The sequence below is a fragment of the Rhinolophus ferrumequinum genome, chromosome 2, assembly GCF_004115265.2.
Source record: "Rhinolophus ferrumequinum isolate MPI-CBG mRhiFer1 chromosome 2, mRhiFer1_v1.p, whole genome shotgun sequence".
In the NCBI taxonomy this organism is placed as follows: domain Eukaryota; kingdom Metazoa; phylum Chordata; class Mammalia; order Chiroptera; family Rhinolophidae; genus Rhinolophus; species Rhinolophus ferrumequinum.
Window position 1 is genome coordinate 53404311 of NC_046285.1, and position 17449 is coordinate 53421759.

At 39.9% G+C, this 17449-nt stretch overlaps 1 protein-coding gene and 1 pseudogene across 1 annotated transcript in view; both read left to right on the forward strand.

The window, feature by feature from the left end:
- Positions 1 to 17449, forward strand: part of ATP13A4 (ATPase 13A4) — a 124756-nt gene that overhangs the window by 68963 nt on the left and 38344 nt on the right. The window contains exons 12-17 of the mRNA XM_033090237.1: positions 2334 to 2522; positions 4999 to 5060; positions 8889 to 9039; positions 10621 to 10707; positions 14442 to 14595; positions 15761 to 15872. Of these exons, the coding sequence (XP_032946128.1) occupies positions 2334 to 2522; positions 4999 to 5060; positions 8889 to 9039; positions 10621 to 10707; positions 14442 to 14595; positions 15761 to 15872 (755 nt within the window). The remainder of the gene's footprint in view (positions 1 to 2333; positions 2523 to 4998; positions 5061 to 8888; positions 9040 to 10620; positions 10708 to 14441; positions 14596 to 15760; positions 15873 to 17449) is intronic.
- On the forward strand, positions 213 to 1629 carry LOC117037605 (uncharacterized protein C3orf14-like; annotated as a pseudogene).

Here is a 17449-nt window from a genome sequence, read left to right on the forward strand (position 1 = left end):
TTGGGGTGACAATGGTTAGTAACATTACATAGGTTTCAGGTGTACAGTTCTGTAAGACATCATCTGTATATCACATTGCGTGTTCACCATCGAGGCACCTTCAACTTTTGCACCAACCAGGTGATTTACCCTCAGCCTCCAAGCCTTCAGAGCACTTCTCTAGATCTCTATCTCTTTAGCCAAGAAGAACTTGTAAGACAGCTCAAATAAAGATGACTCACTTATTTGCTCAAGACATTCACCTTTCTGAAAGACGTGAAGTAATAGTATCACAAAGATTAACGTTACTTCAACAACTAGAGAGTAAATTTGCAGATCAAAACAAGGAAAAGGCATCTCAGATTCAAGCAGCTGAGACTGCTTTTAAAAGGAACCTTAGTCTTTTAAAGAATATAGAAGTAGCAGAAAAGTCTCTACAGACCTGAATTCACCTAGTTCCCCCACCTGAGGTGTTTTCTCTTGAGACTTTTTACTGAGCATCAGTAGGAGAATACTCATATATGCCCCAAAATGCTCAACATCACTAATCATTAGAGAAATGCAAATAAAAGCCACAATGTAATACAACCTTACACCTGTCTGATTGGCGAGGATGTGGAGAAAAGGGAACCCTTGTGCACTGTTGGTAGGATTGCAAATTGGTGCAGCCACTATGGAAAACAGTATGGAGGTTCCCCAAAAAATTAAAAATAGAACTGCCTCATGACCCAGCAATTCCACTTCTGGATATTTATCCAAAGAAATCCAAAACAATAATTTGAAAATATATATGCACCCCTATGTTTACTGCAGTGCTGTTTGCAACAGCCAAGATATGGAAACAACCAAAATGCCCATCAATAGACAGTTGGATAAATTGTGGTACATTTATACAATGGAGTATTGTTCTGTCATTAAAAAAGAATGAAATCTTACCATTTGCAGCAACATAGATGGACCTAGAGGATATTATGCTAAATGAAATAAGTCAGACTGAGAAAGACAAATACCATATGATCTCACTTATATGTGGAATCTAAAGAACAGAATAAATGAACTAACAAAACAGAAATAGACTCATAGATACAGAGAACAAACTGATGTTTGCTAGATGGAAGGGGGTTAGGGGAAGGGTAAGAAAGGTGAAGGGGTTAGGAAGTACAGAATCATAGTCACAAAGTAGTCACAGGGATGTGAAATACAGTATGGGGAGTACAATCAATAATGTTATGAAGCCTAGGTAGGGTGTCAGATGGATACTGGACTTGTCAGGGGGATCACTTCATAGATCATACAAATGCCTAACCACTGCACTGTACACCCGAGATTAATGTAAAATAATATTGAAAGTAAACTATATATATATGTATATACATATATATACAGTCACGGGATGTAAAATACAGCATAGGGAATATAGTCAATAGTGTTATACTAGCTATGTACGGTGCCAGATGTGTAGTAGACTTGTTGGGATTATCACTTTGTGAGGGGTGTAAATGTCTAATCATTATATTTTGAACACCTGAAAAAAAAAAAAAAAAAAAAGAATACCTTCCCAAATAGGAACAGTTTCTTTTAGGAAGAGCACTATACCCTATTGGTGTTAAAAATCAAAATGAAGCAGAAAATACCACTGGAAACAAATGATAACTTCTTCACATACTATTTCAAAAAACCTATTTAGTAAAACTAAATATTAAAGAATATGTACATTATTGCAGAAATTTTAGGAATTGAATATATTCATATTTTCCTATTATATCCTCAATGGCAGTAAAGATATGAGAATCTACTGGTAAGTCTCAGGTTAGCGCTTAAAGACCTACTACTATTTCCAGGTCATGAATTCGCTTTCTACCAAACTCATGGAAGTGTTCAAAACTAATATTGAAAGGTGGACTATTTATTAGGTAAATTGCTAAATAAGTTAAAAAACAAAACAAAACAAAACTTTATTAAGCTATCAACATGCTTCTACTCTTGCACACTTTTCCTTACACTATTTTTTTGTTTTCAGTCTGAGAATATATTTATTCAATAATGCAGTATTGCATAGCTATGAAATGAGGAATTTAAAACCCAGATACCCAGTACTGGTGAAGGTACATGGCAAACTGGTACACTGTTCTCTGCTGGTAGCATATACATCGTTACAAGCCTTCTCATTGCACTTTGGCAAAATGTATTGAGAGCCACAAACATGTTCATACCCTTTGACCCATATTTGACCTGCTCATAGTATTTCTAGGAATTTGACCTGAACAAGTAAACAAAAAGAAGGAAAAACTCATATGCACAAGCCATACATGACTGATGTATCTATAACAGTGAGAGAGTAACGTATCTTCCAGGAACGTCCGGAGGAGGTGGTGAGGAAAGCCCTGGACGTCATCACAATTGCAGTTCCACCGGCTCTGCCGGCTGCCCTGACTGCAGGCATTATCTATGCCCAGAGGAGGCTGAAGAAGAGAGGCATCTTTTGCATCAGCCCCCAGAGGATCAACATATGTGGACAATTAAACCTTGTCTGCTTTGACAAGGTATGTGTGTTTCATTCTCATTCTCATCCCTACTTTTATCATCATTGTCACCATGTATAGGTGCTTTAGACTCTTCTGCAGCAGGACACATAGGATGTGGGTACCTGACTTCATTGTATATCTGGTTCGCTGTGTGATATTGGAAAGATACGTCTCTTCAGCTCTCAGATTCTAGGGTTTAAGGAAGGGAGAGTCGGTACTGAGTAGGTGAATCTTTTAGGGTCCTTCCAGCTCCAATAGTCTATGAAACACAATTAAAATAGCAGTCTGTGCCTCTACAGTCAAAACCCTCATACAAAGAACAACATTTAAACCTTTACTATGGTTACTGCTGTATCCCTAATGTTAAGAATATTGCCCGGCCCAGTCGGTGCTCAATAAATATTTATTGAATGAATGAATAAAAAAGGGAAGACTATATTTAGCTGTGCCTTACTATGAGACTTGGTTACAACAAAGACCCCAATCAAACCCTTATATATTTTTCCATCTGCAGTGTATTGCTTAGTTATCCTTGATTATATGCCAGTTACTACCTTCTCTTGAATCTATTCTTTTAGTCTGCATACACATACGCTGGGGTGAAGGTGGGAGCTGTGACAGGATAAGACGGAGATGAAGGGGTGTTTTGTGCCTGAGTCTTACTTTATAAAGGTGACTGAGTGATGAGGGAGAGGTCAATGCCATTGAAAAAAAAAATTAATGTTACTCAGAGTCCACCCAGAAAAAAGAGGCACAGCTCACCATGCAGGGCCACAGAAGGAATGCCAGGTTTTGATCAGGAAGCAAAGCAAGAGTGAGGGGGCTGCTTAGGTCATGGCCTTTATTGGGGTTTCTACAGGAAAGGCAAGACAGGGCAGGCTAAGCAGCTGATGATTGGCTAGTCTGAATGATTTGGATGAGTTTGGGGCTATAGGTGTGGTCTCTAGTTGTCTGATACTTGGCCCTGGGATGATTAAGGCAGAGCAATATTGTCTCCTGGGGTGTATGGCCAGGCAGAGGAGGTGTGACTCCCCACTGGTTAGTTTGCATGTCAGAAGCATGCTCCTGGCGAGTCCTGTGCTACCTACCTCCAAGAGTGGACTTGCCCTGAGGAGGTACTCTCTCTAACTAGAAAGGTTTTTTAAGATGTCAAAACATTACAATATATAGAAAATTTAAAAATATGTACAATGCAAGGGCATTGTAGGCAGTGAAATATGCGCAAAGGCATAGAGTCAGGAGAGCACTGGAGTGCAGTTTTGACCAGAGTAGGGCATTCGTACGGGAGAAGGTGTTTGTACACCTTGAATGTCTGGCTAAGAAATTTTTACATACTCTTTCGGTAGTGGGAAGCCATTGAAGGTTTTAATTTTTATTGTTGCCTTTTCTTTCCTTAACTTTTTTATTGTGGTAAAATATACATAACATAAAACTTACCATTGAAACCGTTTTTAAGGGGTTTTAAGTACATTCCCATTGTTGTACAACCATCATCACCATCCACCTCCAGAACTTTTTTCATCTTTCCAAACATAAAATTTGTGCCCACTAAACAGCACATCGACGGTTTCTGACAGCAGAGAATTAATGGGATCAGAACTGTATTATATAATTATTGGAATATCAGAGACCAAGAACAGAAAGCTAACATGGCTCTTGCCACCATTACACAATTATTTTGTGATCAAACTAACATCATAAGGAAAGACATTTTATTTATGAGATCATAGCATCCTTGGACTTAGGGGAAAACCAAACAAACAGCAGCACAGATGATTGTGATAAGAATTCAAATACAAAATAGATAATTATATAATAATTATCATTATTTTCAGCTCTTATTCTATGCCAGATATTAAATTAGGCACTGTTTTTGGTATTATCTCTTTTAATCTTCACGACAACCCGACATGATTATAACCAGGTTGCAGATAAGGGCTCTGACGTTTAGAGGGATTACACAACTTGCCCAGGTCACACAGCTGGTGTTTTAACCCAGCCCAAGCTCTTCATCATTAAACGGCCCTGAGAGAATACCAATCTACCTTTCAACTAAATGTGTCAAACAGCAAACCATTTCCTTAGAAGAGTTAAAAATTCTTCTACTGCCATTACTTATTTCTGATGGCGTGCTTTTAACTTCTGCTATAAAAACTGGGACTCACATTTTATAGCTCTTACAGGCTTACCAAGGACTTCCCCATCCATTTAGCCTCAAAACAAGCCTCTGAAATGTGTAAGGCAGACATGCTTTTATTCCTTATCGCTGAGAACACTAAAGTACAAAGAGATTAAGTGCCAGCTTATTATATAGCCGGTATGAGTTCAGCCAATCTTCCCCCAGGACCCCAGATAGCCACCTTATTGTGTCCCTGCTTGAAGTGCTGATCTCGATAAAATTTTGTGACATGTTTTCCTATTAGAACATACCATATTGGTCTTTATAGTGGGGAGCTAGATATTCAGAGTGAACTGAGTGTTTATTTCTGTTTAGACAGGCACCTTAACAAGGGATGGCTTGGATCTCTGGGGAGTGGTGCCCTGCGATAAGAACGGGTGAGTACTGTCAGCGTCAAAACGTCAAAACCTGTAGAGAATTTTTATGGGTTTATTTGAGCAAAAACTGGCAAGTGCCAGGAAGCAAGATCTCAACTGCTCCCAAGACTAACAATTTTGCCGCTTCTTTTATGCATTTAAAATTAAGGAGGGAACATAAGGAAGATTACTTGGAGGTGGGAGATAGTAAGGTAAGGAGTGGATTACAGCATGGTTAACACGACTATGTGCTCTCTTGAGGTTGGTCATGCTTATTCAAAGGTGTGTTAACCTAGATGCACAAAAACAATGGACAGGGCTTGCTTCAGGCAGAGATAAACCTTTTACAAAAGAAGTTGTAGGACTGGGGTGTGACTACCCACCATGACCTTCCCAGGTGGGAATTTATGATCAGATCACCTTGTGAGGTTACTCTCCATAGAAGCCCTGTTTTTTTTTTTTTCTTTTTATCTACAGTGTCTTGGACTAAATGCACTGTAGTTTCTCTTTTCCCATAATTCAGCATTTTCTTATGAAAACAAATAACGGAGACATTTTAGCTTCGGCTTTGATGAGCAGTGATTGCCAGAGTCACTTCATTTAATTTCCCTTCGTGAATACTTCCACTAATATTTTGCATTAAAACATGCATGTTTTCCCCCACCCCAGATCCTCCTCCATGCCACTCAGAAACCCAGGAGGTGAAGGGGAAGTTTTGACACTGCATTCAAACTTTTGCTAAAATGTAATCTAGTCAGGGGCCTGCTGTAGTTGGCCCAGTGTACCTAATTTGGACAACGACAGCATATTGTCCTTCAGGGAAGCAACATTCCTTGTACAAACTGAAGACTTTCGGTGTGCTAGGTGTGCTAGTACTCACTTATGTACACTGAATTTCTGTCAGAGAAACATCTGTGGAACTGGAGCTACTGTACTCATTTTCTTTGGTATTGTCGTTCTGAGAACTTCACCTTTGGCGGTTGCAGACTCCTCAGTTTGGGCCGTTTTCAGCTCCACGTGTTGAAGATTTGCACATTCCTCTCGTGGCGCCCTCTTGTGACCACGCCTGACTTTACTTCTCTGCCTGCTTATTCTCTCCACTATCATCTCCAGTGTGATCAGAAGAGGAAATAGTTGAAATTTTTTTAAATGAAAGTATTTCCCTCTCACACTTACAAATTAATCACAAAGCATTTTTTCATAAAAGGTGCATTGTGGTTCCTCTGCACATGCAGATGACACAAATTTATCCATAAAATATTTTAATTACAGGTGTCTAATATATTTTTCATATTAAAACATTAATATAAAATATTTATAAAGAAGTCTACTTCCTGGGTTAAAAAATTAATCCTGGAGCTCTAAGCACTTTAGTCTACAAGAGCAGACCTTTATAAGTTTTAAACTTGCTAAAGTTCTTTTTATTTTCCCTCAACAATGGCTTTGCATATATACCTGGTCTCCTTGTTCATTAATATTTTTCTGTTTCAGGTTCTACAAAAAGTGTATACATTTATTGAAATATGTGAGCATCTTGAGAGCATTTTTTTCTTATTTTTATTTGTGTCTCTAATGCTGTAGCGCCATGCCAAGTACATATCGTAGATGCATAGCAAATATTTATTCATCTGAAATGAACTAAACTAGTTCCATCTTTTGAATGCTCTTCTACTTATTGAATTGACATCTAGCTTATTTACAAGCTTTCTGTTTCTAAAAAGCAACTTGTCAAATTTAAATAAAAACAATTGATATAACATTTAAGTTATTGATTAATTAGGCCCACCGCTCTACCTCCCTGCCTTCCTTCAAAAAGGTCAAAGTTGGCTTCAAATGACTAAATGGAAAATTAAAATTTTTTATTTAATTGCCAAATTTAATTTATAACGAGAGAAAACGGATTCAATTCTAAGTAAGAAGTCAGCACCTGACCAATAGGCTATTAAATATCTCCCTCTGAAAGGTGAGCTCATCTCTTATAATTCTCATCTTTTCCAAAAACGTCCTGCCCAATGTGCCAGATACTTCAAGAACCATTGGAACACTACCTGGGCTACCTGAGCTTCATAAATTATAAGCATTCAAACAAAAACACAAGGACGGGATGACAGAGAGTTCTATTTATTTGTTGTGCAAACCAGAGCCTGGCCCAATCCTCAGGAACTCAGAATTACGTATTCAGAATTACCTACTCAGAATTACCTACTGATGACAGTGTGTGTGCCATCTTAAAAATAAGATTCCTTCTTTCCTGATCTGTGTTTGCTTTTCAGTGTGAGCTTAAGCTTTTGTGTGAATCACACTGCTGGTGATCACTTCCTTTTAGATGTTCACTAAAACACCAGGAACACGTTATAAACCACTAAGATACTTTGATCCTTTGATATGTAATAATAAATATGATTAACAGGGTCAGTAATCAGCCAAGAGGTTTTGAACTCTTAGAGATGCTTGAATGAAGAAACTAAGAAGAAATATGGCTGAATTATGACTTAACACTGTAATGGGGATGCTTTTAAGAACAAAAGGCTAGAGCAAACTAAGGCAGAATTTACAGAAATGCAGTGTCTGTAGCATGAGAAATAGTACGAGCAGTCTGACCCTGGAGATCACATTTTAAGATAAACTATGACATAATAACTTTTTCAAGAAAGAGTAGTTAGAAAGGTGAATGGTTTGGGAACTGCAGATTGAAGGCACAGCTAGAGGTTCCTGTGTAACTCCAGAGGAAGGGAGGGTACAGCAGAGCTGGTCTTCAGAAGTTGATATGTAGTGGAAGGAGAGCAAGTAGAGTCTATTTTCATTGGCTCCAAGAAGCAGATTTTGCCTTGATACAGGAAATAACTTCTGCCATCAGAAGTCTTCCTAGGACAGGCTGCTTTGTGAACCATCTACTGCGCTACACATTTAAGAAGGGACTGACAACAAGGTTGCAGAGGACATTCCTCTAATGGGCCAGAGGCTGAACTTGATGACTTCAACCCTGAATTAGTGCAAGCACCCTGCATGTGACATTTGGGTTGTATCTCAGTAGGTTTAAATGGAGCCATTTTCTATAGGAAGCTATGGTAATGATGGCTGCGATATGGACACTAGATGCCAGGGTGGAAAAGGGGGATACAGTGTCCTTTTAGAAAATTTTTTTTTTCTCTTTCTATTATTTGAACCTTTGAGTCATGGTCTAAGATTGCAGCTTTTCTTTGAGAGGAAACTGGTTTGCAATACTGCAAATAAAAACCCCATTCTTATCGACCGTCTTATTTTTTAAGAAAAACAAAACAGAAAAAATATTTTTTAGAGTTTACTTCTTTACCGTTATGGTCTTTCAAATTTCCCGTATGAAATCATTCATTTACTCACTCTTACATTTGTTGACTGCCTAATTTTAAGCAAACATCAAATATGTTGGAGAGAGAGAGCTACAGAAGACACAGCCATGCCCTGAAGGATTGACTGAGGGAGATATATGTGTACACATAGCCGTAGCTTCAGCGAGGCTGTTCTGTCTCACGGCATTGGAAATAAAGCGGTCTGGTAGTTGGAGTGGGAGTGGGGGTGCTTAAAATTAAGGGTGATACTTCTAGTTCCTTCCATGACTCTGGAATTAAATCAGGACCAGAGAAAGGGTAACTGAAAGAGGGAAGAAAGAGCTTGGGAAAAAACCTTTTTCATACCCATTACACTGATGTGTGGATGATGGCCGAATGAAGCACTATTAATTTGGGGCTTGGGGGGTGGAGGGTGGGTATGTAATGTAACAAAGCATATTTTTACTAAGATAGTCACCTCCAGAAGCTCCGTTTCAGCATGGAGGAATAAGACTGAAGCCCCTTTCTTTTTTTCCTTTAGTTTCCAGGAGGTCCACAGCTTTGCCTCAGGCAGGGCTTTGCCATGGGGCCCACTGTGTGCCGCCATGGCTAGCTGCCATTCTCTGATACTTCTCAATGGGACCATCCAGGGAGACCCTCTGGACCTCAAAATGTTTGAAGCCACCACCTGGGTAAGTCTCTGGTCTGAAGAGAATCTATGAAACTTCTTTAATGTCAGAGCAGCACAGGTTTTAACACTGCTATTCAATATTTATAAAGTGTGAGGACTCCAATATGGAGTACATATAGCAGTGAGAGGCAAACCAATCTAAGCTTGGTTTCCTCCTATGTACATTATATCTCCATTGTAGGGTTATTGTGAGGATTAAATGGAGTAATGCAATTAAAACATTCCTGGTACTGTGTCTAGCACACATTACAGGCTCAATAGTATTAATGTAATAATGATTATTAAGTAACTATCTTCAGATTGTAGCATGAGCAATGTTTGGTTTCAAAGTGTTCTAGAACATGAAGATTAGGAAACATCACAGTCCTCCATGCTTAGATAACTCATTGTTACCAGGAGCTTTAGTCCTATCAATTTTGTGTCGATTTTGTTTTTTAAGACTGGAAACAATAATAAGGAAAATATGAGAGCTTTTGTTGAGATGTTGAAGTAGATTTAAGAGCAAGTGCTGTCATTCAGGAAGAAGAATCTGACTTCCCTTGGTTCTAGTTTTAGCTCTGTTCTAACTGACCACTTGACCCTGTCAAGTCATCTCTCTTGTTGGACCTTGGCTCCCATGACCTTAAAATGAGGGGATAGGAGTAGACCAGTGTTCACATAAAACAAAACAAAAAAGCGACAATCTTTTCTTAATAAGAAACCTTATTCAGAAGCACCTTACAAAAAAAAGAATAGTTGGAGTTACTGTGGTTGAGATAGAAGATGGCGAGTAAAGATAAAGCTTAGAGAACACACATCCCCCCCCTACTCAGCCACAGCCCACCAGCACCCCTTGCAGCCTAGTGAAGCTCTGGGCCCCACTGAAGGAGACAGACAATCTTTAGGGTCCCTTTTAACTTTAGTAAGTCATCGTTCTAAAGCAGTCTGATATGGCTTTGCCAATCATCCCTTCTGGGTTACTGTTTCTGTATCTTTAAGTAGGGATTGCAATTTCCTCTCTGAGATTTTTTTTCAGCCACTCAATAAGATGATTACAAAGCATTTTGACATCTTTGGGTAAAAGGTTTTTTTGACTATAACTTAGTGTCATCATTATAGCAATTACTGAGTGTTTACTGAACATCAACCATGTTCATCCACAGTCCCTGCTGTGCCATACCCTGAGGACCATCGATCCAAATTAGACAGAGAGGGAAGAGCAGGAACGGCAGTGAACTCCAGGGAAAGAAAGACAGCAAGGTTCTTCCTCACACACAATAAGTCTGGCTATTCATGCTCACTATTTTCAAATTAAGATCTTCAGAAATGGAGACCAAGCCTTTATACAGCACATTCCAACAGAGAAAGCAGGATAAATTGAATGAATAATTCAGAAGTATCTGCCCTTCAAGTTCTACAGTATTTTCAATGCATTATTTTTTTCTGTGGTAAAATAAGACTAGTTCACTTTCATCTAAGGGAGGAGACACCGAGCATACATTGAAGTGGTCTGAGGGTTTTTTCCAGGGAAGGGTTTGAGCCTAGTATCAGTGGATGAACAGGTTATAAATCTCTACAATGAAGTATCCCATTTGTCAAATAGGAAATGTCTATATCTGGGGAAGATTTCAACATCAAGGGAGTGCCAGCACATGCCATGGTAATTAAGCCCTGCAAAACAGCCAGCCAGGTAAGCCTTCATTGCTATGTACCCCACAACACCAAAACTCAAGGGGAAAGTACCATCAGGCCCACAATTTTGAAAGGTCACAGATGGATTTTCAACATAGGAGACTTAAAACAGTGTAGTAGATAAACGCTGTGCCTGCTTCCTCCCGTGAACACATTAAAATTACAACTAAATTATAGAAGAATCAACCTGAAGAACCATCCAAAGTCTAGCTGAAAAGAAGTTTTATAACTAAAAATATAAAGAGGAACCTATGTCGAGACTAGTGGGAGGGGAAGAGTCATGGAACAGGCCCCACACCTGTGTGTGGTGGTTGAGAATCAGTCACCCTTGTTCCTCCCAGAGGAGTGAGGGACCCCAGCCTCCCACACAAGTTTCCCCAGCCTGAAGTACTGGTGCTGAGAAGAGGAGCCCCCACAATATCTAGCTGTGAAAAACAGTGGGGATTCTAACTGTCTGGGTGGAAGGCTTTGGGGAAACCCAAATGTCTTTTGAAACGGCCAGCGCACAGACTCACTCGCATGTACTCACCTTGGGCTCCAGCGGAGGGACAGTGACTTGTGGGGGCTCGGAGACATAGTGGGGGGTGTGGCTTGAGGTGTGTGGCTTCAAGGGGAGGACTAGAGGACAGTTGAAATTTTCCCAGTGAGAGGTCCACCTTTCATGCAGCCAGCAGGTAGACGCCATCTTTTCTGTGTTGAGCCTTCCCCTTCCGGCCAAATCTGAACCTGATTGGCCTAGTGAGCTCTGCTGCTCAGCTCTGCTGACTCACTGGGAACCTGCCCCACCCAACTCCTGGCCGCCAGAGGCACTTTTCTTCTGAGAGCAGCCAGCCCTGCCCCCATTGCACTCTTTCTTGGAAAACTATCCGCGTCTGGCATACCCTACGCAGGCAGCGATGGGCCTCAGTGTGCTTTGAGACTTGTGCTGAGTCACTCCAGCTCAGCACTGGCACCACACCAGAATTTACGTTAACGTGGTGACCACAATTCTTCCCATTCTAGTGACTCCCTGAGACTCTACCTCATCCAACTTGCATACCACACGAAGTGTTATCAGTGGCTGAACCTTAAGGGAGCTGGCAGGTAGCAGCAGGTCTTGGGTGTCCTGGCCTTTTGCAGAGCTACCCTGGACCCAGTACTGGTGACAGCCATCTCCAGTTCACAGCGTGGCCTCTCCCACGTGCCTCTAGGTTTAGCACAGGCAGTGAAAAACCACAGATCACTTTGTAGCTCCTACCAGGTAGATCCTGGCTAGTTACAGGCACTGGGTGCCCTGGGCCTGCACTGGAGCCCCTCCCAAGAGGCCCCAGAACCAACATACCTGGAGGTTGGCTTCAGACAACAGCAGAGCACCACCCAATTAGCCCCACAAACATCGTACACAAAGGGCAGTCTCAAAGGGCACCAAAGCCCTCTGGGACAAAAGGCCCACTGGGTAAGCACCCCACAGAACAGTGCATAAACTGTGGATGTGGCCAAACCCCGCAGCCAGTCAGCCTGAGGGTCAAATCCACCCACTGATGTGCCAATAGCAATCAAGGCTCAACTATAACAGGAGAGCATACACAACCTATACAAGGGAAACTCCTGTAGCACCCAGAGCAATTGACCAGGGAGCCTGTGCCAGGGCACCTACTACATAAGGCCACCCAGCCAATACTGGGAGACATAGGAGATCTACCTCATACATAGACAGAAACATGGAGAGGCAGCCAAAATGAGGAAACAAAGAAAGATGCCACAAATAAAACAATAGGAGAAAACTCCAGGGGGGAAAAAAAAAACTAAATGAAATGGAGGCAAGCAACCTACCAGAGACAGAGTTCAAAACAAAGTTTATAAGGATGCTCAAGGAACTTAGTGAGAACTTCAACAAAGAAATAGCAAGCATAAAAAGGACATAGAAACCATAAAAAGAATCAGTCAGAAGTGAATAATACAATAACTGAAATGAAGAATGGAGTAGAAGAAATTACCAGTAGACTAGATGAAGCAGAGAATTGAATCAGCGATTTGGAAGAAAAGGTAGCAGACAGCAACCAATCAGAATAACAAAAAGAAAAAAGAATCCCCCAAAATGAGGATAGTGTAAGATAACTCTGGGAGAACACCAAGTGCAACAATGTAGGGGCACCAGAAGAGAAGAGAGAAAGCAAGGGATTGAGAACCTATTTGAAAAAATGACTGAAAACTTCTAACCAGGTGAAGGAAATAGACATACAAGTCCAGGAAGCACAAAGAGTCCCAAACAAGATGAACCCAAACAGGCCCACACCAAGCCACATTGTAATTAAAATGGCAAAGTTTAAAGACAAAGAGAATCCTAAAAGCAGCAAGAGAAAGGCAACTAGTAACTTATAAGAGAGCTTCCATAAGGTTGTCAGGTGATTTCTCAACAGAAACTTTGCAGGCCAGATTGGATTGGCACAAAATATTCAACGTGATGAAAAACAAGGACCTACAAGCAAGGGTATTCTACCTAACAAGGCTATCACTTAAAATCAAAGGACAGGTAAAGTGCTTTCCAGGCAAGAAAAAGCTAAAGGAGTTCATCACCACTAAACCAGTATTACAAGGAACCTTAGAGGGACTTCTTTAAGACAGGGGAAAAAAATCCAAATTTTGAATAATAAAATGGCAATAGCTACGTATCTATCAACAATTACCTTCAAAGTAAATGGATTAAATGTTCCAATCAAAAGACATAGGAGGGTTGAATGGATAAGAAAACAAAACCCTTACATATGCTGCCTACAAGAGAATTACTTCAGATCGAAAGACACACACAGAGATGGAAAGTAAAGCGATGGAAAAAGATATTTCATGAAAATGGAAACAAACAAACAAGCTGGGGTTGCCATACTTATACCAGACAAAATAGACTTTAACACAAAGGCTATAACAAGAGACAAAGAAGGACCCAATAATCCTACTTCTGGGTATTTATCCAAAGAAATCCAAAATGCTACTTCAAGGGGACCTGAGCATCCATATGTTCATTGCAGCATGTTTATAATGGCCAAGATGTGGAGGCGGCCTGGGTGTCCATTGATGTATGAATGGATAGTCAGTGGTAGATATATATAATGGAATATTGCTCGGCCATGAATGGGAATGGGTTCTTGCCATCTCGGCAGTGTGGATGGACGTGGAAGGTACTGTGCTGAGTCGAGTGTCAGACAAAGGAAGACAGATGCAATGTGATTTCACTTATATGTGGAATCTAAAGAACAAAATAAACAACAAAAAAATCAGAAACAAAAAAAGAGAAAGGGATTTTCAGAAATATTAGATCATAATTTCCTGAAGTCCCCTGCCTGTCTCTATGCAGGGACAGACACAACTAAACAATTCAGGCCTGGTTAAAAGCCTCCTGAGAATAAAATCCCACACGTTCTGCTCATAGTTCATTCCCAAGTTTAATAGTTAGAAAGTTATTAAATTATAACTAATTTAAACCCTTTATGCTTCAGGCTAAGCCTCATTCATTGGGCTGGTAAACCCCAATTTTTCTCTTAGTCATTCACTCAACTATAAAACATACATTTACTAAGCATGAAAGAAAAAAAAAAGGAAGGTCCCAAATGTGTCTTCTTTGAATTTCACCTGTGAAAATTGGTGAGACCTTGTTTCTCTCATTTGCTAAAATAAGAATTGAGGGCAGAGTCGTTAATTCCCACTAGCTAGAAGCTATGGTGATGAGTTCCTCTCCATCCCCCATCCGTTAACCAGGTCCCCGTGGCAGGAATTGCCATCCTGCATCAGTTCCCATTCTCATCAGCACTGCAGAGGATGACAGTCATTGTACAGGAGCTGGGGGGTGACCAACTGGCATTCATGAAAGGTGCCCCAGAGAAAGTGGCCAGCTTTTGCCAACCTGAGACAGGTAAGTGACCAGACTTGTATTACAAGTGGCTAATTTGTATTTCCAGCCCAAATATGTCCCCTCAGCCCTTGATCTCTGAATCCAATTGCCTACTCACCAATTGGATGACTCATTGGGATCCCAAACTCAATATCGAAATGAAGCTTTTCTTTCACATTTCCTATATTTCCCATCTTGGTGATAGATACAACGACCGTCCCCGCCCACTCCCCCAGTTTAAGGTTTTCCCATATCTGTCCCTCTCCCTCAGTGCCTCTATTGTGTCAATTGCTAATCCATCCCCTGTGACTTCATCTGCTCAGGCCCTCATCTTCCCTCTACTGTATCACTTCAATAGTTGGTGAATTGACCCCCTTCTCCCAGTCTCCCCTACCCTGATTCACCCTTTATACTCTGACTAGACTGGTTTTTCCACCACATAGTATAACTGTGTTGTCACTTTCCTGCTTTTATTCTTGTGGTTGCTTCCCATAGGCTCCAGGGTAATCTTAGACTCCTTTAGGATCCTATATAAGGCTTTCGTGATCTGACTCTTGGCACACTTTCCAGATATGCCTTCCGACTCCCACCTTCACATCCTGTACTTCCCTAGAGCTGAACTAACTACTCACGGCTTGCTGTCTCATGTGTCCGTGCCTCAGCATAGGATGCTCCTTAAGCCAAAATGCCCTTTCCCTTCCTTCATCCAACCACTTCCTTCCAGTCTGGTCTGCGCACCACCAAATGTTTCTATAGTATGCTGCAATTGCCTAGATCATAATAATGAGCTCATTCAATTGGATTATTAGTCTATTGGCTATTCCCTACTAGACAGAGATGCTTAGAGCAAGGCCAGAAGTTTAATGTCTGCAGAGTCAACGCCTGAAACATAGTAGGCTGTCAATAAATGTTTGTTGATTAAACTAGAGATAAAAGAATTATACACTTTCCCGTCTTTTTTCCTTTTTCTTTTTTTTTTTTGGACTGCTTCCTTCAATGGATCCCAGGAGGTCAACCCTGACAATGTAACAATGTATTTATATTTAGGGTGGGTTCCCACTGATTTGTTGTCTACTTTTTAGATGTAGGTGTTGTGGGAAATAATTGGATCTGTTTGGAAAGAATTTCTCTACTGGTGCCAACCAAGTAAATATTGCATACTAATCTTGTGTAATTTTCTGAACAGTACCAACCAGTTTTGTTAGTGAACTTCAGATTTACACGACCCAGGGCTTCCGGGTCATAGCAATGGCCTACAAAAAGCTGGAAATGGACCACCACACCACTGCCTTGACGAGGTAAATGGGGAAGATTTTGATAAAGCAGGATGGTTTGGTGGGAAGATGTACCATACTGGACAGTGGACTCAGCAACATAGCTTGCTGGGATTGTGTGTATGAAATGTCTCTGAACTTAGTAAACAGGAATATAGTCATCCCTGACCTGCCTAAATCACAGAGCTGATGTGAACACTCACCGGGAGAATTTATGGGAAAGAGCTGTATAAACTGTGAAATATGATGTGGTTGTACAACTTTGTGAAAACAGATATGTGAATATAACAGTGTTTCAGAATTTGAAACTGGGGTCATGCCCCCATTTTGAACCAAATACAAGTAGCTGGGTTTTTTTTGTTTTTAATTACAGTTAGTGAATTAGTTGAAAGTTAGAACTCATAGCATTTTTCTGAAAAACAATTCTTGATAAGAAATATACAACTTAATGAGAAAAATTATAGCTTGGACTTAACACATAATCTAGGTAATTTTTGTAGGAAAATGAAAGAGCTTTGAAGGGACCGTTCTAGAGAAAGTTTTGATATGTATAGATTAAAATGGGTATGCTCAAAAGCTAAAATAGACTGGAGTATTTATTAGTTCAAATTTATTTGTTGTTTCACTTCCCCCTGTTTTTAGGCTATTGTGTTTATTTCACCTTCAATGCCGTGTCCAATACTCTATGTCAGCCATTATTGGTAACACTGCTATGGAGATAATCAAGGCTTATTATGTTATTTAGGATTTTAAATTTGGAAGGTCTAACATATTTGTGTTTGACCCTGTCAGACCCTTATTATACCTACATTTTTGTACCACTTCCTTTAATATAGTAAAATAAAATTCGTATGTAGTATGATCTACACATATTCTTTGTAAAAATAAATATAATATCATCATGTACAGTCAACATATAAGCAAAAAATACAAAGCATTACAAAAAGTAATAGATAGTGCGATAAATGCTCAGCTGACTCCACTACAACAAAATAAGGCACTACGTTGCTTGCACCTGTATGTGGAAGCTTTAGGGCTGAAACTACTAGGAACTCAGACTGATAACAGGTGTGCGAGACATTGGAGTCTAAAGTACCATTAGCATTCTTGCTGTCAATGAGGGGACTCCGTGAAATGGTTTAAAACTCTTGGTAAAACTCTGAATAAAACAGTACAATCTCCTTTCAACTTACACATAGTTACATTCCTCGAAAATTCACTAGAATATTAAAAACGTGCAAAAATACTTTGTGTTTAAATATAAAACAGAGCTACAGGAAATGTAAATAATTTTGTATTTGTTAATATAATATAGTGGTATTATATATACTATAATAATACAGTATATTGTGTAGTATAATTATAGTATAATATAAACAGTATAACCTTATACTGACTTAGGAAAGTATAAACAATCTTTTAGTGTCCATGAATGTCCTGTAAAATATTCAAAAGGCACATGAAATAATTCTTTGTGTGCATTGGTCACTGCAGAAAATTTTGCATATACTCAATATGTCTAAAAAATTTCCAAAATATCCTATACAGGCAGTACCGCTCCTGCTGAAAATCACAGATATGTCCCAACCTTGTCACATCAC